We start from the raw sequence: 22,052 nt of genomic DNA on the forward strand, positions 1-22,052 counted from the left end.
ATACACCATAAAATATATTCACAACTCACGTGGACACATGATAATGTAGTCTAAATGGCACATGTCCAAAAAATTGAAGAGGAAGGAGAAAGATTTTCATTAAAAAGGATCAATACATCCAAGAGAGTGTCCACAAGCTATGTAGGATGAATGTATTTTTTCTTGAACTTCATACTTAGTTTGAGACATTTTAGACTCTTGTTCTCATCCACAAAATGTAGAGGCACATTCTGAAGAAATTCTAAGCAACACATCCTTTTCAACATGATAATGAACCTAGTAGGAAAAGCTTGTGCAAAATAATATAGAACATCCATCTGAGCAACAGTCACATCCTCATTTGGATTAATCATCAAGTTTGGAATACTCTTTCTAGTATATTCAGGTGAGACTACTAATACATAAAAGCAAGATACCAACAAAAATGAGATGCCAAGCATACCGAAGTATCCTAAGAAGAAGCACATGCTTTATCAAATTGTAAATAAGAAGTGGAACATTGTGCGAAGTGTCCTAGGAACCAGGAATTATAGGCCAATTAAACACTAGTCCTATCAAAGAGTCATTCAATGTCCACTGCCATCGATAGAGGATATCACTATTATACCCAGGAGTATCCATAACTGATTGGGGAGGAAGATTAATATAATTAGATGGAGATGGTAAAGGGATAATAGGAGAATAGTGAAGAGGGGGGTTAATATAAATCATAGAATAAAGATATCTGAAGGGATAATGAGGGTGGAAAAGAAGGGAAAGAAAGTAGGAATTTCTGAAGGGATTCTGCTAGAAAAACAGAAGGAATAGATTGAATAACGGAAGTAGTTTCAATAGGAGTACACGAGAATATAGGATCAACAATGAAGGGGCATGTAGTAAAAATTGGAATGTGAGGGGAAACAACAGGGGTAAAACATAGAAGAGGGGTACTATTTGGATTAGATTGGAGAAAGGAAATATACAATGGTAAGTGATAAGAGATTAAGGAATACGATAGGATATCATGAGGATCGTAAGGATAAATGGAACAACAGAAATCAAAAACTAAGAATAAATTTTCATTGAATAAAGGATTGTTAGCAATATGGTTTAACAGTTGGGATCTCAAGGGCCGAATATTTGACTTGTGAAATACACTCCCTTGATGGCGAGGCTCCAAAACATTATCCTCCAAACGAGGATACCAAGCATAGCCTTTACACCACAATGTCTATTGTGATGATAAGTCTTCAGGTCATCAACCAAATTCATTTTAGTTGAATGGACATACATGACTACCTGTAAAATTACATCTCCTACATACAAGTTTATATCCTCCTCATCAAGGATGTGCAAGTCTCCTCGGAGATACATAAAAGATAAGAGTTGAGCTTCATGAGAGATCAAATCATCTACAAATCTATCAAATACTTCTTTAAGTAAATCTACTGACCACATGTTCTACCACCCATCCTCTAGAGGTTCTAAATCCACATTACTCAAGGATATATACAACACAAAAAGCATTGTTGTTGATATTGAATCCAAAAGGATGATGGAGGTGACACCAATTCAGCATAGTGGGCAAAATCCTCTTGGACACAATTCATGCACTACTGAAGGTATTCTACCATTGCAAAAAATCCATCACACTGTTTATCCTTTTGGTGCAAATAATCTAGTTCTTCCTTAGAATACAACAAAGAAGACATCATGGGTGCTAGAGGAGGAACAAAAAGAGTGGCAACTTTTTGATTAAGTTCATCAATAAACTTCTTTTGAGACTCTATAGTTTCTTGAGAATGTTGCAATTGGCCCTCACAAATACCAAGCTTGTGAGTTGATCCAATCGTTTCATCAAGGGTGTCATCCTTCTCTTTGGTTAAGGACACATTGGCTTCCTCTAATGTAGCAACCTTAGCTTCTAATTCCTTAATCATGGCCTGCTATGAATCCATCAAAGCCGTAGCTGCAGTCATTAGGGTATGGATATAACTTAAAACATTGTTTTCTAAAGCTAAATTTGCAAGAGCTATGCTAAGTTGACTAGTCAAAGAATCCACCTTGTCTTGCAATGAAGTATACACTTCCATATAAATGGTTTGAAGACATGAAGTCATAGAAGTCTCCAAAGCATTTTGAACACCCAAAACTAGCTGTGACATCACAGATCTAGAAAGGACTATTTATAATGAAGGGGGAATTTGTGGATCCAGTTGTCCTTCCCTTTGTGATGCAAAAATATTTGTACAATACAAGAATGAGGGAAGGGAGCTACCAGACACCTCAGGAATTAGAATTTGTACCACAGGGGTTGGAATAGGTAGAGGATCAGAAGGACCTTGTGTGCAGTGTTTCTTTTGAATGAATCTAGTAGTAGGGGGTTTCATTCGCTAGATCTAAGTTGACTTCCACAGGAGTAGAAGGAACGGGTGGAGGAGACTATTGTGGAAGGGAAACAAGATCACCACCTGGCATAATTTTTTCTATAAAGGAGAGGTAATATGTGCCACTGATACTCCTGAACTAGTGATAGCTTTATGTGCTACCAAAGGAGTAGAGGTTTCTTTCTGCAACAAGGAAAATATCTCTGTGGTGGATAATAATTGATTACCACTAGGCACAAGGAGAGCTGCAAAAGGCAGAAACACGGCCTCATTGATAGTACTACGCGATAGATAAAATCGATAGAGCCATAAACCAAGCCTAATTGCTTCTTGTAAGTCTCTCGAAAAGAATGACAAAGCTTTGCATCCACGGGAGGGAAATTCAAGGCCACAAAAAGATGAAGGCCAGCCTTGCGGATACATTCAGTATCCAAGAGAAGAGAATAGTAATGAACCAGTAATGGCACATGCTGGATAACAAGTGGAGGAGTGGAAGAAGATGCCATTTAGAGCACGTTAGAGTATCCACAAACACACAAAACCAAGAAAAGAGGAAGGATTTTTGCAAAATCCACACATAACACCATTGAGAAAAATAATATGGGAAACAAAAAATAGTAATATCACACATTGACTAGACTAAACCATACTTCCCCACGCATTTCACATCCTATGAAAAATTTGACATGACCTATGCACATATGCAACCGAAAGCTTTGTGCGATACATACATTCAGGCACCCATAAACCCCGTATCAGACACTCAAAAGGAAATAAAATTTCACGCAGTCCATATCCTAGACATAAGAGAGAAATCAAGACTAAACCACCATAAAGTCCGACTATCAATAAATATAGATAGAAAAAATATTTATCTCCGACTAAGAAAAATCCTAATCCCCATAAACGTAAGGCGTATACCTAGGGTGTGATGAAGTGGGTGAGTGAAAACTACACAATTCATTTTATTAGATAATCAATTAAGCTCAGTTCATTATTAAATTAATCCATTTAATGTTGATTTTTATTACAATTACTTATGTATTACTCTGCATGTGAAGGAGGGAAAGAGAAAAACCTGGCAGCGTGTGCACACCCACAAGGTCTGTCATGCAAAATCCCACTTGTAAACAATCCAAAAGAAATAGGAAAATCCTCGTACACAACCAACAATGCGAGCAAGGAGCAGTGGGCCTCCTGGAAGTTACGAAAAACCAAATACTAATATAAAAAAAAGGGAAACAAAAGAGGGTTTGGCACTTAGGTAATTATGTGTTGAGTGTCTCTTGTGTTTCTTGTTTTTTCTTTTTTTTTTCCCTTTTTTTTCAATGTATTTTCATAACTATGGCATTATGTGTGATAAGTTGGATTTGGTTTTGTTTATGTTTATATACATATATTTAATTTATTATTGGTATGGGGCGCGATTGGTAGTGACTCCATGGCAAGCATTCCAAGTCAGCATGCATGGCATCGCAGGTCAATGGGTGTGGCGGATCTGTCCAGTGGGCGGCCAACCATCAGCAGTGTCCTGTGGGTTCGGCGGCAACTCGAGAGGGTAGGCAGCGGTTATAGACTGCTACCATGGTGGTGGTGCCGATGGCTTGCGGCAGACTTTGGGTGGTGTTGACGGTCCATTTGGCAAGGCCGCAAAGGCTTTTGGCGGCAAGAAAGGGAGAAAGGGGGGAGGAGAGGGGAGGAAGTAGAGAGGCCAGAGGAGAAGTGATAACACCTAGAGACATGCCATACATTGCTAAATTTTTTTTCCAAAATTGTACACAGTTGGCACATTGCTACCAAATTTTTACATTAATTCAATGTAGATGCGATGTTCGTTGTTGCTGTCTTTGGAGACCATGTCTCTGCAGACTGGCAAGGAGATGTCGGTACAAGGAAGTTCTTGTATGAGAGGAAGATGGAGTGCAGTGTTCTAGCCCTTTTGAGCATGAAATAACTACTGAAATACATTCACAAGAACAGAGTCTAGAAGCAGTAAGTATGTCTATTTTGAAATGCGTAAAATGTTTGGAGAAACGGTTTGAGTATTTAGGAACAAATCAAGAGGACTTCGAAGCCAGTCCCATGGCCTAGATGGGAGTCTTCTCAATATAGATGGGGGTTAGAGCTTCTATAATATTTCCACGCAATTAAAAGTTAGTTGGTTAGTTCAAAAGTTAGTTGGTCAATTAATAAGTTAGTAAGATTACTAACTAAAGACTAACTAAAGTAAAAACTAACTAATGTTAATAATTAATGATTTTTATTTAATTAAAAATATATGTTTAAAAAAATCGAGTCGTAAATTTGATATTTTTCTCGGATTGAGAAGGACCGTAGCCACCCTTCACGGAAGTTACAACATGAACGAGAGTTATGAGAGCCATTTTAATCACTAGTGTTAATGTGTATAGTATGGATGGTCCAAAGATATTAGATTTTTGGGAAAACTAGCATATTTTAGATATTAGTTATTGTACATATCCTAAAAAGAAATGGAAATTTCTAGAACAAGATGTCATAAAAAAAAGAACATGATTTTCTAGCTAGTTTTGGAGATTTAATACAAAAATAGGGATTTACAAAATTGCGCGCGCCGCAATCGCAGTATATAGGCAGTGAACAACACTTTGAATAGGGAGAAAAATGAGTGATAATAAAGATTTCTAAACAAGTGTCTTGGGGTTTTACCCACTGTCGGAGCCAATAGAACCATTAGATTTATGATTTCAGCATCAGATCACTGATTTTTCCAAGATCCCCTCCTCAAAGAGTTCTTTTTCTCAACCACACCCCCTCTTCTCTAATTCACTATAAATATGAGGCATGGGGAGGCACAAGCAAGGACAAGGAAACCCTGAGAGGCTGCAAGGGAGAGGTGGAAGGATACCCCTCCAAGAGATTGTGAGAAGGAGCTTGAGAGAGAGAGAGAGAGAGAGAGAGAGAGAGAGAGAGAGAGAGAGAGAGAGAGAGAGAGAGAGAGAGAGAGAGAGAGAGAGAGAGAGAGAGAGAGAGAGAGAGAGAGAGAGAGAGAGAGAGAGAGAGAGAGAGAGAGAGAGAGAGAGGAGTTATCCCGAGAGGCTGGAAGGAGGAGAGTTAACTCAATTCTCCCCTATCTCGGTCTTCAACTAAGCCATCTTCTCTTATGCTCTCCTATCTCGAATCTATTCCATCTTCTTTATTTCTCGAATCTACTTGAGGGCAATGGGCCCCAAGTGCAGGATGTCACGTGCGGATGGCAATCCCACAACCAGCACAACGAAGCTTCAGGCGAAGGCATCCCTGTCAATCCAACTGTGGTACCGATAGTAAGTAATGTATTTCCAAATTGATAGGTGCTTGCTTGATTCTCGCATGAGATACGTTATGCCCCTTACTTTGCAGTGCTAGAATAGGTCATTGAAAAGGATAAATCGCATCTCAAATATTCAAAGATGAAGTTGTGGAGTGCTGGTATCAAGGGAAGTTAATTGCACCTAGTTGCTATGCGATGAATCCATGCATATCATAAGCAGCATATGGGACTGTAAAGTATTAAGCATCAATGAGTCTCTGATTAATTTTTACCTAGGATAATATTGTTTAAGGTTCGCATATGCACATAGACGGTACATACATGGGAGAGATTATGCGAACTTTACATCAATGATACACAACTCCTTGCCTTAGGAGAAAGGAAGATAAAGTCAAGATAAAATGATGCATAGTAGGGAAAGGCTAAAAGATAAATGTCACTTAGAGAAGAGGAATAAATGCTCTTGCTCGATTGATTAACTCGCATTGAAATGATAGGACTTACGTCATGTACAGTATATAAACCCTTAGCATATGCCTTAGCCAAAAGAAGGGAATGTTAAGTAAATTTTACTCTTGGTCCCACGGGGAAGAAAAATTTGCAATGGAAATGTTATCACATCTATTCTTGCAATGCTTGGAAAGGAATACCATTGCTTTATTGGTTAATCAAACAACATGCTAAATGCTTTTACAATCAACTGATTGTTGAACTGATTGTTGGATTGTGGTTTGGATGATTATTCCAAGTATTTGTGTTTGATGGTAAATTCATGGCAGGGGTCTGTAATGACAAGTTGCCATGGGGATAAAGGAATGTCTTCTTGGAAAATCATGTTAGGGCTGATTGCCTTGTTTGTGCTTGATCTTAACTAGATTAATTAAGAAAGGATATTTTGCATGGCTGGACCATCTCCATGATTGCACCGCAGATTAACCCTAAGAGGGCACTGCTCGATTCATGGGCCGAAGGTCGAGTGGTGAAAAGGCTAACCACGGGAATGAAGTTTCACTCCTAGATAGTTTGCGGGTCAGAGACACCCCTTGCTAGGTCTAGAATGGAGTTGAAGATCTACGTGCCCCCCAATGTCTGGGCATGTTGGGAGATCGTATTTTAGATCAATGATAAAATTTGTGGTGCCATGTGATTTGGACCAGTTACTTCTGCAGGGCAAAAGGGGTACTTCTATTGGACAAAAGGGATACATAATTTCTCATGTATAGGTAGGAGACAAAGATTAATGTGAAGATAAGTTAAGGAATTTTCTTGAACTTGTTTGTCAATGGATTGCTTGCTTTGTATTTGTGTCTGTGCTGTAAATTACGCAAACGAACCCTATTTCCTAAAAGGCTTAATTAAGAAAGCGGATTTTAAATGTCACACATAAATGTGATAGGACCTAATTAGATAATTGAAGAACATCTATTGAGGGAAGCGGGTGGGCGGAACCCCCGACGGGTCTGTCCTACGACATGGTGGTCCCAAAGAACTGGGAGGCTTCTCACAAGGTTTTACTATCGACCATCGACTCTTAGAAATTGTTAGGATAAAACCCCGATTCATGCCATTTTAGGGGACCGGAATGGGACTATGCCCTACGGGCAGAGAGGTCGAGCAGCTCATCACTCTCGTTTTCCATTCTCTTTGAACCAACTGCGGCATGTTTCAGCTTCGGCTTGGATATCTCTGCATAAAGTAGGATGTCCAGAACCCGACGCTAGAATGCTGTCAGGAGACCTTGGCCCACTAGGAGCCCAGATTTCATGTCGATCCTAGTGGGTTTGATCGTGAACGTTCCATTGTGAGGCGGATTCGGAAAATCCTAGGTGACAAACCATGAAACATTCCATGGGACTGCGGGGCAGCGACGCTTAGATTTGTTTCTTGATGGACTACTAAAACATGCTTGGACAACCGAAAGGCGGGCACATTACAACTTCTATCGGACACAAGAATTTCTATGGAGATAGCAAACTAGATTTTGGTGAAGGTATACATGATATCTATGAAGTACAGCTTGAAAGTAGGGATGTGTTTGTCAAAAGTAATTCTATTTCGGTGATGGAGTATGGTGATATTAGAAAATAGTAAGCAACACTGCTTTTACATTTGGTGAATAATAAAAAGGGGGTATTGGTTACGATCTAGGGAGCCGTGTGAAGGAAGAAGGGGGACCATGATCATCTCAAAAAAGATAATGGAGAGAGGGAGAGAGAGCTTTCAAAAAAAACAGAGATGACGATTATGACCATTCTTCTTGATGTTCATCGACTGCCAAAGGGATCTAGCTTTGTGATTAGTGTTACACCGTGGCCGCTATTTGCCTTCATTCACAATGTATGAATAAACGTTGTCTGCAGATCAGTCTAAATCTCATTTGCCTCATCATCATAATCACCATGGCCATAGTCGTAAAGTGTATTGCTGCTCACCAAATCTGGAAGTAATCAATGAAAGAGTAATGTGCAAGCGTGACATCATCTAGATGGTCATGTGAAGGGCGGCATGGGCCTTGAGAAGTAGGGGCGCACCTAATTTGAAGAAACATTTAGGAGAAGGGGATGTCTAATAAGAAAAGAAAGATGCAAAGGAGAATGAAAATTGCAGAGGTAAAGCAGATGATGAGGATGAAGATGAATCGAAGGCCAAGCCAAAGGAGAAAGGGGGGGGCGGTTCATCTACATGATGCCAATGCTAATATGAGGAGGCGTCTTACTTGCTACCACAGTTTTGGAGAAGAAGAGAGATAAGAGGCTCCAAAAACATTCACATAGCCAGGGAATTGACCAAAATTGCAATTAAGAAGATCAAGAGGAGAGACTTGTGATCAATGCCTTTCTCTTGATGATTATCGCCATGTCCTCTTGATGTCGAATTGGAGTTTCAATATACCTACCTAATCTGAAGTGATAGGGTAGGAGAACAATTTTATGCCTTCCAATCGCTCCACTCGGTTCCTGATTTCGTGGAAGTATGATGGAGATCTTGAATTACTCTCTCCCCCCTCCTAAGTTGTTGATTTCTAACCATGGAAGCTAAACTCTTAAGTTTAAAATTAATCAAGATTAAAACTTAAGAGGGTTGTAAGTGGCCATTCCTAAAGCAACGATGCAATTTGTATATCAAAACTCATGGAAGCGAGAAATGGTGAGCTTTCCGTTCAAAATGACTGGATAGACTTCCCTTGGTCGACAAAGGACACGGCCTCCAAAGACGTAATTGCGACTCTCGTACTATCATGTAAGTCTCTTACCTTCTTTAACAAAAATAAACTATGCAGCATAAATATTCCTTTAGTTTATAATTCTTATAAAATGTATTAAAAGTTGATTTTCAACTTTGATTAGTTTTTAGAATTTATGTATGTCTGATTGTATATTTTAAAAATCAAAAACAACAAAAAATGCTTTAAAATGGTTTTAAATAACATAGGTAATTTTTTAATAAACTTTTTGGTTGAGAAATTATGAGATATAGTAATTTTCTCATGAATTCTATACTATTGAAAGTCTTTTGAAGTTTTTTTCAAAATTTTTGGAAGAGATTTAACATGTTTCAAAAAGAAAAAACAATTATTGTGAGTGGAAATTACAGTATTTATTGATAAAAATCATATTTTTTGCTCAACAAAAAAATTAGAATCTTGTAGGGGAAAGTTGAAAGTATGGATTTTGAAGTTCTATGAAATTTTCTTGAAGTTAAGAAAATAAAAAATTTATTTAATGTTGTTTCTTTAAGAAAATATTTATTTTTAAAAGATTATGGTGTTTTCGACTTCACACAAATTAAGAGTGTTCACAAAGTGTTAAGTTATACCATATGGGACAAGGGGAACGTAAGGATATTCTCAATTACTTCTAATATTGATAAGTTTGTTAAGATTTATCAAAAAGATAACTTAACAAGGAATATTTGCAATCGTAAAAATTTATGAACAATATTAAAATTAAAAATTGATTTATATGATGGCATGAGGGGAAGCCTCAGCATCTAAATTGGAACTCTATATTTTATTTTCTATAAATAGTTCCTGAGCGATCGAGAACAATAAAGAGTGGAGAGTCACTAGGATAATTTGTTTATAAAAGCAAAGTGCAAGACTAAGTAAGCTTACTGAGGTCTAGATATTTGCATGAGAATAGTTGGACTACTATGGAGGAGTGTGGTAAATATTGGGGAAGGCTAGATAGAGTTATTACAGCTAGTGGTAAAACAATCACCTATCTAGTGCAACAACTCTTAGGAGTTGGCTTGGCAACCTGGTTAAAAGTGGCTTGTTGGTCTCTGGCCAGTCATTTTTTGGTGCATTTGCTAAGAGCCAAGTGCACTCAAATAGGTGATTGATCTAATTATGATATTTAAATCCTAGGTATTTATGAGTGAACATGATGTTTCTTTTTTTAAGGGACTATTTTCCGAATTTTCTCCAAGATTGCCAAAGAGGAACATTGGATTGGGCAAGAGACACATAATTAGTAAAGGGGGGCAAATATTTTGGCCTGCAATTAACTGTGAATATAGAATAGTTATCTTCCTGGAGTTGGGGCTATAATGATTGTGTGCAAACCATATTTTTATTAGCAGTGCACTTTGGGCTAATAGATGCAATTGAAATAAATACAATTAGTGTGTCGTACCACTTTGATTGGTATTATTACAATGCTTACTGGACTTTTAGAAGAGTGGTATGGAATGAGGTGTTGCGATACATGTATCCAGAGGTTTAAAAGGTTACATCCAATACGAAAGATGTTAGAGAGGTCGTTGAAATTTTTGGCCTGACTCCTGAGCAAGAAGAAAAGTTGCCTTATGGAGAAATAGACCCAGAGTTACCAATCATTCTTAAACTTCTAAGCACACATGCAATCAAGAACCTAACTTTAGAGCTCTAAACAAAACGTGCAAAATTTTGGAGTATGACATTAATAGCTATTTCATTAATAGTGGATGAATTCAAAGGAGAGATGGAGACAACAAAATGAAGCTCAAAATCAACGAGCTAGAGAATGTACGATGCGATAGGAGGCTTGCCTATTAGAAAAGCTTGAAAGGGTGAATACATTACTGAACCTGGGGAAAGATGCTGTGTCTAATTCAACTGTAGAACTTGTTGGGCCTAGCATATGGTTTGATAGAACATCATCAAAAGAAAGTGAAGCAGACTCATATCAATGGGATTGAGTGGCCTTAGGCACTAGTAGTGTCACTAGGGAAAGAAGTAGACAAAGTAGCGAAAGTAGAGAGAGTGAAGCTAATGCTATAGTAGGGAGTACTGAACCACCCTTTCATTGGAATTTAGAGTTGATTTTTGAATTGGCATCACGAAGAGAATTTCCCTAAGCGAGAAGAAAACAAAACTAATGAAAAGGGTAACAAAGTTTCTAACGAACCCTCAACCTCATCTGCAAATTTAGTTGAAGTATAAACAACAAGGCAAGAGAATGGGGTTAGGTCTAAATTCATACCCCGTAGGGTGACCTTTAAGGCTAACCCCATGATTGGTGTGGTTACTAGAGTGCAAAAGCAGCAACAAGAGGAGCAAGGTCTAGAGGAGGAGAGTCTACAATTAAAAGGAGAAGTGAAGGATAAATCTAAGGATATAGATCCTAATGTAGAGTTACCTGAGTCAGATTCTCCATAGCATTCCTCAAACAATCCATTATTACTTGTGCCCTTAGCAAATCCTAAGACTCAAGTAGGGGTAGCTCCTTTTCCAAAAATATTGATACCTCCTAAGGAAGGAAGTAAAGAGTAGGCAGAATCCGTGAATAAGACCTATGATCCTTGGGTTGTGCTAGAACAAATATATTTGACCATTAACCTTTGACAATTACTGGAAATAGCGCCTACATGTCAAAAGTAGCTTTATCATAAATTAGTTCGGTGTCAAAGGAAAAGGATTGAGATTAACACTTCTAAAGTAACCATAATTGCTTCCAAAAGAAAAAAAACTCAAGATGTAAAAATAGTAGATTTATTTGTGGATCCAAGAGCTCTAGTTATAAATACTACTATTAATGGCCACTTGCTAAATGAAGTACAATTAGATGGTGGCTCAGTAATCAATTTGATGACAAAAAAAACGATGCAAGAATTAGGGTTGAAGAATCTAGAACCTACCCATATAGTTTTACGTATGGCTAATCAGAGGAAAGTGATTCCTTTGGGGTTACTTCGTAATATGAAATCTATAAATGCTGGCCTAGAATTTCATGTGAATTACTTGGTAGTTCGCTCATTGTCAAATATCTCTTCATATTCTGTGTTGTTGGGTCTCGACCTTGGTTATACCAAGCAAGGTGCACTCAAGATTGGTATAAAGGCTCAATTGTGATTGGTCCTCAAAATGATAGGGTCAAGATATAGGTTATCACAAAAGGGTTTTTAAGGGAGTCAGGAGATGAAGTAGTTAATGAGATGGATGAAAAATCCCGTAGTGAATTCTATGATTTAGAAGTAGAAAGGACTGAAAATGAAAGGCCTTATGCCTGGTTATTTAAAGCATAGTGACCAGCAAGAGCAAAAAAAGTAGAGGTGAACGTTGTGCATCAGCCTAACAAAGTGGAACAAGTGGGTATTGGTGAATATGTTGTTAATTTTTCATCAGATAATGACTCTGAAAGCGATATTACTTGCTAGTTATCCACCTCAGAAGACACAACACTAGACTGTTTAATGGTTTCAGTAATGGAGGATAAATATCCTGAAACACAATATTAGTGAGTTTGGGAATCTCCCAATTTCCATTTTTTGAATACTAAAAAGGTGGCACCCGGATAACATGCCCATAAGTTTCTCAAAGCCATATGATGTGACCTATCATTAGAAAGCACTTGAAAAATGGAATATATTGAGCTATAGAGCGCTTGATTTGGAGTTATAGTGTTTGAGTTATGACAAATCCAAAGATTTGACCACTTGTCCCAAACTTATGGAAAATTCCCATATTCCCCAATATGGTGTTCTAAGGATGCAATCCATGAAGTCAATGATTTGAATGGTTAATTTCTTGAAACATGTCCTGGATTTTGTAAAGATGAGGAAGAAGGTAACCTTAGGGATGTATTTTTTGCATATAATAGATCGGAAATCTTTTCACCTAATAATTTAGAGGGAGAGGAGGAGGAGGAAAGAACATCTGACCTATATGAAAATTCAATAAGCTCCTCAATTACTATGGAGGAAGTCGATACTATTGATAATGATTATAGCGAACCTAAGGAGAGTTTAATTACAACATTTCCTTATGAGGTAGATAATCTACCTTTTGGGTTTGAACACCTTCTAGTGGTGGCTAAAAGAACTTATTATTGTCAGTTAGGAAAGAAAGAAAGAGATAGAAGAAACAAGAATGGTTGCAAACCTTTACAACAACTGATATTACATCATGATAGAGATGACTCATCTTTAGCTTTAAATAGATTTGCACAGACTTTTAATGAAGGCTATGGTAATTATGATAGGATAATCAGAGAATAAATGAGGCATTGAAAATAGAACGTGAGGCAGCAGTGACAACTGTGAATGAAGCAATGAAGAAAATTTTTGAGTTACAAAAAGAAAAGTTAGAATTCCAATTTAGGGAGAGGCGATATCTAAAATAAATTTCACTTCTAGAGATGTATTTAGAAGAGCAAGAAGTAAAATTAATAATGATGTGCAACAAATGGAATAAATATCGCCTATTCCTAGGAAATGCTCAATTGGATGTAAGCAAACAAATGAATATTATAAAAGAAGTAAATGTAAGAAGTTGGGAATAGTTAAAAATGTTGATAATATGCCATGTCACACTGACATTGGTATATAAGGAGATAAGTTGTAATTTTTCATATCTTTTTGACATATCAATACATTTACAACCTTTCTCTCCCTTCTTGCTCTAAGTTTCCATGGTTTCTTCATCTTTCCTGTCTTTGTCTCTCCAATTCTAGTCTTTCTCTCTCCTCGTCACTCTTATTCTTCTTTCTCTGCAGTCTTTCTCTCTCCTCTTTCTCTCTCCCTCGTTCTCTCTCTGACAAGTGGTATCAGAGCTTGAGTCTTTGATCCATTATTTTCTTCCATTTTCAGTCCCATTTTCCTATTTCAAAATCAATTTCAGACAAAAATGGTACAAGACAGTGACTAGTGGAGTGCTGCAAGACATCTACAGTTAGTAAAAGACTACATCTGGAGATATCCAATGTCAGATATGGCGGGTAAAGGCTTAAATGGCTAGACGTCATCAAATTTTATGCAAAATTGAAGGTAACTAGGGTAAAGGATGGTTAATCGAGCCTATTTTGGGAACAAACTGTGGTTACTTTGAAAAGAGGGGTTTCTCTTTCCCCTTTCCTGGAGTTTCCTACAGGTTTCATGGAAGATCAGCCCTAAAGATCTGTTCATTTCTCTCAAACCCCTGAGTTTCTTGGCCAATAATCACCTGGAATAGCTTCCTTGCTTCAATACCTACAGGATGAATACTTGATGGCTTTGATCCCACGTAGAGTAGCAAGCTGGGAGTATGCTGTCATGTGACCTGTGCTAAGCTTCCCTCTTCATTTACAAGCCCTCCTTCTCTCTTGGAAACCCTACTGTTCTTGGAGTTGAAGATTTCAAAGATTTGAAGTCCTTTTGAGCTCCTCCTTCCACAGTTGCTTCAGTTTTTCCTCTTGGATATGAACTAGTGGGTTGAATCCTATTCTGTCCTTGAGGGCAGAAATGGCCTCCTTACTTTGATTTCTCCAACTCTATTTTAGCTTGTGAGGTGAGTCCCTCTTGAAGCTCAGCAGCACCAGAAGAGCGACAGTTGTGACGATTCGAGTGGCCTCCTTGCTGTACTGGTTCTCCTGTAAGTGTGCGTCCCACCCCAGTGAATGTACTCCTGCCTGGTGTAGCTGAAGGAGGTTCTGAGGGCCCTTCTTGAGCACCCATCCGTCTAGCCTGTTCGAATATTGCATCCACCTGATTACCCCTCTGAGGATCCTGAACCAGCATGCCACTTTTCTCGCCGCCCGTGTAATATTCTTGTGTCTCGTCCTCGTTGTCAGAATCGGAGCGTCTGTTAAGATCTAACAACGTCCTGACACCTCCACGGCTGCTGGATTGGAAAGCAGAAATGGCCTTCCTTCTCTGTTCTTTTTTCCCTGGAATCTTGTTCAATCTGAGGCTCCTCGCCATTGAAGTTATGGCCGCTGCTTACATCATGATATTTTGAGATGTCTTCTTCATGATCATGGACATCATCATTCGCAATGTATTCATGCATACTGTTCGACCACTAGCTGCCAGCAGGATGCACAGTACCGCAAATGATAACGATGATACTGATGATGCTAGTTGTGATGTCGTAAAGTGCACCGGTGTCAACAAGCAAAGTCAGATCCTTCAAGAACTCAGCTCTTCTGCGGATCTCCTCCATCACGGAAGTCCGCTCTTAATCTCTTTGATGATGACCGTGTGGGAATTTCACCAGAATCTGATGTCTGGAGTTTTGGATGTGTCATGGTTGAGATGTGCACTGGAGTTGTGCCGTGGACTGGTTTAAGTGCTGATGAAACATACAAAGCTGTTGTCAAAGCACGAAGACAGCCTCCTCAATATGCTACGGTTGTTGGAATCTGAGTTTTCTGCAGGAGTTTTTCATTAGACTGAACTGAAGGGACCACATAATACGAAGTGGAGCAAGCGGTGGATGAAGAAGTGTGGCTGGGAGAAGGAGGAAGAAGACGCAAGGGCCGGCTCAGAAGCAGGGAAGCAGACGAACAATTTCGCTCTCTCTCTTGCCCAAACTCACTTCCAATAGAGCATCTATATCCTTCCGCAGAAACATCTTGTCGGCAGCTTCCCAAGGATCATTTTCAGGGCGTGGATCTGCAATGTAGTTATGCGTGCTTTCATCGCCTGGGCTACTGCTATTACCCCATCGTTTAGCCTTATCTAGAGAGACAATCTTTTTTGTAGCCTTCAAAGCAACATATACCATTTCATCTGGCTTGTTCAAGGCTTTAGATATATTCGTAACAGATACTTCTGAACCTTCCAGCCTTAGAGTAGCTGCAGCTTTGTTGACATGATTTAACCTGTCCAGCATGTGCGCAGGAATTCTGACAGTCCGGGAATGCTCTGCAAGTGATCGAGTTATACCCTGTCGAATCCACCAATGCACATATGTCGACAACTTGAAACCTCTTTTGTGATCAAACTTTTCAAATCCTCGAAGAAGCCCCAGGCAACCTTCCTGAATAAGAAGTTGGGCAAGGTCTTGCAAAGCAGACATACTTCTCTGCGATGCGAATGCAGGTTGCTCATGACGAGGTTGAAGCTTCCCAGATCTGATCACTTCCTGGTCATCAAAAACACCATCTGCTGATGTGGAAGAGGTCCTACCTGTGGACTACCTCGACTTGAGAAGAGGCGTAGCCTTCTGCGCCTTCCAGAGCTCCCTGAGCTTGCCCTAGGTATTAACTTTGCAAGAGATAGCTTGGAGGATCAGGATTGGCTCTCTCTCGTGGCTGTTCACAGCGATTCATGGCTATACGCAGTAGCCTTTTACTATTGTGCTCATTTCAACCAACAAGAGAGAAAGCGGTTGTTTAAGGAAGCATAAGGCGGAACTGTATTGTTTGCATCATCTTCATTCAATGGAGGCTCTGACCCATTAGATTCAGCAGTCTCTCTATTGTCTTTTGAAGACTCATCTTCAAGAAGACACAGACTCTTTTGTAGCCATGTGTCATCCTTTGACCACAAGCTGCCTCAGCAGTGAAGTCTTTTCAGAAGGCCCCAACATTTTGAAGTTGGAGGTGATTTCATTACAACATCTGTAGATTGGTCGTATAACAGAAATCTTGAACAATGCAGTAGATCATATCCACATGAAACAGCATGCCCTTGAGGGAGTTTAGAAATTTAGTCAAGAAGGGGATAGTGGCATGCTCCCATTGTGAGCTTCCTTCTCAAGTGAAGGCAACATCAGTTTAAGAAATGATTCTGTATTTCCAGTTCTGGATTTGATTTTTGAAACTGCTTCTTCTTTGATGGCCATCGGACCTTACCTCATGCAGAGACAACTTTTTGCAAAGAATGTCATTACCAGCATGCTCTGAATAATTGCATAAATATTCTGTAAATGCAGGCTGCTTTCCTAGCTGTGATGACAAGATTGACAGGCACTCTGGCATGTGATGGATTACTATTTGACTGGAAGGCATAGTAGTTAAAAAGGAAGGACCATGCTGACGATGTTGCAGCTCTCACTTTTATAGAAGGCTTGTTTACCCGAAAGTCTGATCTGAGCCCATGTCCAATGCAGCCATGGCATCCTATTCATTATTCTCATGATTCAAGTGTACAATAACTGGAATCTTGAAAATGGAGCATTCTCAAGGGTATGATGCTTTGGGGATGCAATCTTGTAATTCCATATTCATGGAATGCTCTCTCCTACTCATTTGAGTGTATAGGTATTGGGTATTGACGCAAGTTGGATAAGAAGTACTCAAAACACTTGGAATAGGGCCAAAACAGGGTGCAGTCCAAACAGGGACAGATTTGGAAAAGTTGCTACAGAAATTAGTAGCATCATTCTAACGACAAAGGAACAACTCGATTTGATGCTAGACATCATAAGCTTCGAGTGGAGCCATCAAACTTCTCATTTGGACACATATTTCTCGAGCTAGAGCCTATTTAGTACCGACAGTTCACTAGCAGTTCACTGTGGACAGTTCTGGAAATTCTTAAACAGAGAGGGATATTGCTACTCCTAAATTCAAAGCAGGATTTCTACTTGATACTAGACATCCTAACCTTCGAGTCAAGCTATCATACACCTTATTTGGACTTATATTTTTCAAGGAACAACATATCTCTTCAACTTGACTGCAATGGCTGCTGAGATTAGTAGCTCCAGCTCTAGTGAACAAGGTTGGCTTCAAACACAGGCTAATATTGACAAACTTGGACAAGGTTGGATTCAAACACAAGCTAGAATTGACAAACTTGGAGTTTTGGCTGATCAGTGTATTGCTCTTATAAAGGCAGTTATGGAAAAAACAGCAAGACCTGAATCAAATGCTTATGCTTATGGACAACATGTATATGCTGATGGTACACACTATGATCTACATGCATCTTGTGAATATGAACAACAACAACGTGTAAATAAATATGAGCAGTATGCAAGTACATCTCGACAGCATGTTAATGCTTATAAATATGATGTACCATATCATAATGCAGAGTATCATTCCATTGAACCTTGGCAGCAGAATGGTTACTATGGTCAACATGCTTATGCTTATGAGCATCCATCTCTTCAGCAAAATAGTTATGATTATACTTGTGAAGCTCTCTTGGTTGACCAGCCCAGTTCTTATGGATGTGACAGAAATGGTTATGCTTATCAGTACACTTCTAGCTTTGATCAACAGTAAGCAAGTGATTATGACCAATGCTGTGGGACTAATGATCAAAGGCAGCATGCTTATGCATGTGAGCAGCAAATATCAGTGGAAGCAAATGCATATGCTCAACCAAACTGTCCTTCTGATGTGCAGCAGGGCTATTATCACCATGTGCAGTATGGACAGCATGAGCAATATGGTCATGAGCATGGACAGCCATCTGTTGTACATGATGAGCATGGACAGCCATCTGTTATACATAAGCAGCAAGATGACTATGAGCAGCATGTCAAAACTATCATAGAGCTGACCAATGGTGATGAACAGGTGTGCAAATTGCTATCTAAGGCTAAACGTGTTAGACACCTCACTAGTGATACAATACGGGAACTGCATGTTGCAAGCTTATGCTATCGTTGTGCTAAGCCACTATCTTGTAATCACCAAGCCACATGTAGGGCAAAGTCTGCCAAAATAATCTTGATATTTGAATATTATTATGATACAAATGATGGAGAACATTTTGTTGAAGACCATTTTGGTATGAGTCCACAAAAAGAAGTCCAACAACAAGAAGTTCAACAACAAGAAGTTCAGTTCAAGAAGGCAGATTATGGACAGCATGTGGATTTGGAGGACCATCATGCAATGGAGACTTCGTTAGTGAGTACCATCATGATGATCATGTTTCCAGCAGTATTTGATTTCGATCTTATGAAAGTTGATCCTATGCATGGCAAAGATACAACTTTTCCTTTTGATCCGGGAGGCTACAGGCTGATTTTGACCTCCTGTATAGATTAGTACTACTATTGAGTATTAGGTAATCTTTTCTTTTATCCCTTGTAATGCTGTACAGAGTAGTACTATGTTCTATCCATCTCCTCTTTAGCTTGTTTCTAGGTTTGTTTTTGAGGACAAAAACCTTTTTGGGAAGGGATGGATTGTAAGAAGTTGGGAATAGTTAAAAATGTTGATAATATGCCATGTCACACTGACATTGGTATATAAGGAGATAAGTTGTAATTTTTCATATCTTTTTGACATATCAATACATTTACAACCTTTCTCTCCCTTCTTGCTCTAAGCTTCCATGGCTTCTTCATCTTTCCTGTCTTTCTCTCTCCAATTCTAGTCTTTCTCTCTCCTCGTCACTCTTATTCTCTCTTTCTCTGCAGTCTTTCTCTATCCTCTGTAGTCTTTCTCTATCCTCTGCAGTCTTTCTCTCTCCCTGGTTCTCTCTCTGACAGTAAATCTCTATCTATTGCTAGCATTAGATTACAAAAGAAAAAATCCACTATCGCTCCTTGGTTATATTAGTCCCTTAAGTGCTCTATAAGCAGTAGGCAAAAGCTGTATCATTATTCTAAAGGGCAGCTAGGGGGATATCATAGAAGGCAATTGAAAGCAAGCAAATCTCGCCTGCCAAGTATGCGTGAGGTAGTATTACCTCATCCCAAAGAGAGAGTGATGGATTTTACTATCTATGGGGATGGAGTTGAATCAAAGCTGAGGGTTTGAACCTCTGGCTCCTAAGGATTTTCTGGAGCTAAAACGGGTTATACACTATTTAGGGTGTCAGATTCAAGGTGAGGAAGATGAAGATTTACACTCATTAATCCTTAAGCTTAGTAGTACTCAATGGTCTTGGGATTTGAATGACCAAAAATGTTTGGAAAAGAAAAATAGAAATTTACGTCATTACTGTTGAACATTACATGACCAATTTCCATGTGATCAAGAGAATTTTTTTTAGATAATAGGTTCTATAAATATCATGTCCACAACAAAGTATAATATAAATTTGAAGCCTATTTTGCATGGCTTGAGTAAAAGACAAGGAAGTCATACCGATATGGTATTTCTTAATAACCTTAATGTCCATATGATAGAAATGACTAAGGGTACTCGGGATAATTTAGCTATTGTCCCTTACAAGGCTTTACCTTTGGTACACTCTGTGAAGGCGAGGGAAGAAGAACTAGAATCTAGTACTAAGCATAGTCTGCTTGAAAATATATCAATGGGAATATCTAAGGATGTACATATAATCAAGCCTTAGAAAATAGCCTCTTTGTTTCTTGAAGAGCCCAAAGTGGAAGTAGTTAAAATAGAAATGGTAGAAGGGAAATATTTAAATCTAGGAGCTCAATTGGAATCCCAAGATCGAGAAAGGTTTGAGGAAGTATTAGGAGCACATGTTGGTGAATTTTCTCAACCTTAAAGGTATAAAAGATGAACTTTGTTAGCATTATATTGATCTAGAACCAAGCACAAAACCCATGTGTCAATGCCAACGATGAAAAAATCGTGTGTATGTAGAACTGGTCAAAACTGAGATTACTAAGCTTCTTGATATGTGATTTATTTATCATGTTGCATATAGTAAATGGGTTTCCCCTATTGTGAAAGTACCAAAGAAGAATAGTAAGAAAATCTGTATTTGTGTTGATTATAGAAAGCTAAATAGCAAAAAATGTAAAGATCATTTTCCTTTACCATTTCCAGAACAGGTACTTGATAAAGTTGCAGGCCATGAGCTATATTGTTTCATGGATGGGTTTAGCAGCTACAATCAAGTGCTAATTCATCCTGAAGATCAATCCAAATCTATTTTACTACTGAATGGGGTACATTCTCCTATAAAGTGATGCCTTTTGACTTATGTAATGCACCCACAACATTTCAAAGAGTTATGACTTTAGCTTATCAAGATTTTCTTTGATAATAAATGGAAGTTTTTCTAGATGAATTTTGCATATTTGGGACATCAAAATAAATGCATGATCAATTGGTGCAAGTGTTTGAATGGAGTGACAAAGTAGGTATCTCCTTGAACCCTGATAAATGTGTTTTTGGAGTGCCAAAAGGAACGTTGTTGGGGCATATCGCTTCTAAAGAAGGCATTGCTATGGATCTGGCTAAAGTTGCCAATATTCGTGCACTTCCTCCACCAACAACTCTTAAAGAATTGTGTGGATTTTTAGGGCATCTAAATTATTATCGACGATTCATTCCTGATTTTGCAAAGGTGGCCTCACCCTTAACAAATTTGTTACGAAAGGATACTCCTTTTAATTAGGTTTCTACTTGTCAAGAAGCATTTGAATTTCTTAAACAGAAATTAATTGAGGGGCCTATATTGGCACCCCCAAATTGAACGAAGGAATTCCATATACATGCAGATGCATCTATGAATGTTGTGGGAGCGATTTTATGTCAAGTGGATGACAATAAGGTGGATCATCCAATTCAAGCCGTAATTTAAGTGATGCGAAAAGAAATTATACTACCATTAAGAAAGAATGCTCATCAATGGTATTTGTAGTGGAAAAAATTTGTCATAAGTTATTAGGAAATCAATTTACTATTTATGTTGATCATGAAGCGCTAAAGTATTTGCTAAATAAAGTAGAAATTTTGGGACGTGTGATTCGTTCGATGCTATTTCAAGAATTTTATTTTCAAAATAGTTACTCGTCCTGGTAGAGCTCATGTTCTAGCAGATCATCGTTCACGATTATTAACATCTGATAAAGAAGGTGTGGAGGTTGATTTGCCAGTTGCATCACTTTATACTATGGAGATGTAAGTTCCATGGCATGCTAATATTACAAATTTTCTTAGTACAGCTTGATACCCACTTGGTGTTGATAAACGACGAAAGCGACAAATTTTAATGCAATCACGCTCCTATGGATTATTAGGGGGTTACCTTTATAAATTTTTTCCAAGGGAAGGTATCTATTGTTGATGTGTAAGGGAAGGTGAAGTCCCTGTGGTTCTTAAGGCATTGCATGATGAGCCATGTGGTGGCCATTTTGCCGATGAATTAACCGCAAGGAAAGTTCTATTAGTTGGTTATTGGTGGCCTACCCTATTTAAAGATGCTTATTATTACTATAAAAAATGTGATGTATGTCAAAGGACAGGTTGTCCTTCTAAAAGTTTTGCTACGCCTTTGACACCTATTTTGGCATTAGCCCATTTTGAGAAGTGGGGAATTGA

General features: G+C 38.6%; 1 protein-coding gene across 1 annotated transcript; it reads right to left on the reverse strand.

The window, feature by feature from the left end:
* Positions 1-15,379: 15,379 nt before the first annotated feature.
* On the reverse strand, positions 15,380-15,916 carry LOC148008827 (RNA polymerase sigma factor sigA-like). The gene has a single exon (XM_087674002.1). The coding sequence runs from the start codon at positions 15,914-15,916 to the stop codon at positions 15,380-15,382; it is 537 nt and encodes a 178-aa protein (XP_087530128.1).
* Positions 15,917-22,052: the final 6,136 nt, after the last annotated feature.

Source organism: Lygodium microphyllum, unplaced genomic scaffold, assembly GCF_053477565.2.
Source record: "Lygodium microphyllum isolate KBCC unplaced genomic scaffold, Lygodium_microphyllum_v1.1.10 scaffold_66, whole genome shotgun sequence".
Classification (NCBI taxonomy): domain Eukaryota; kingdom Viridiplantae; phylum Streptophyta; class Polypodiopsida; order Schizaeales; family Lygodiaceae; genus Lygodium; species Lygodium microphyllum.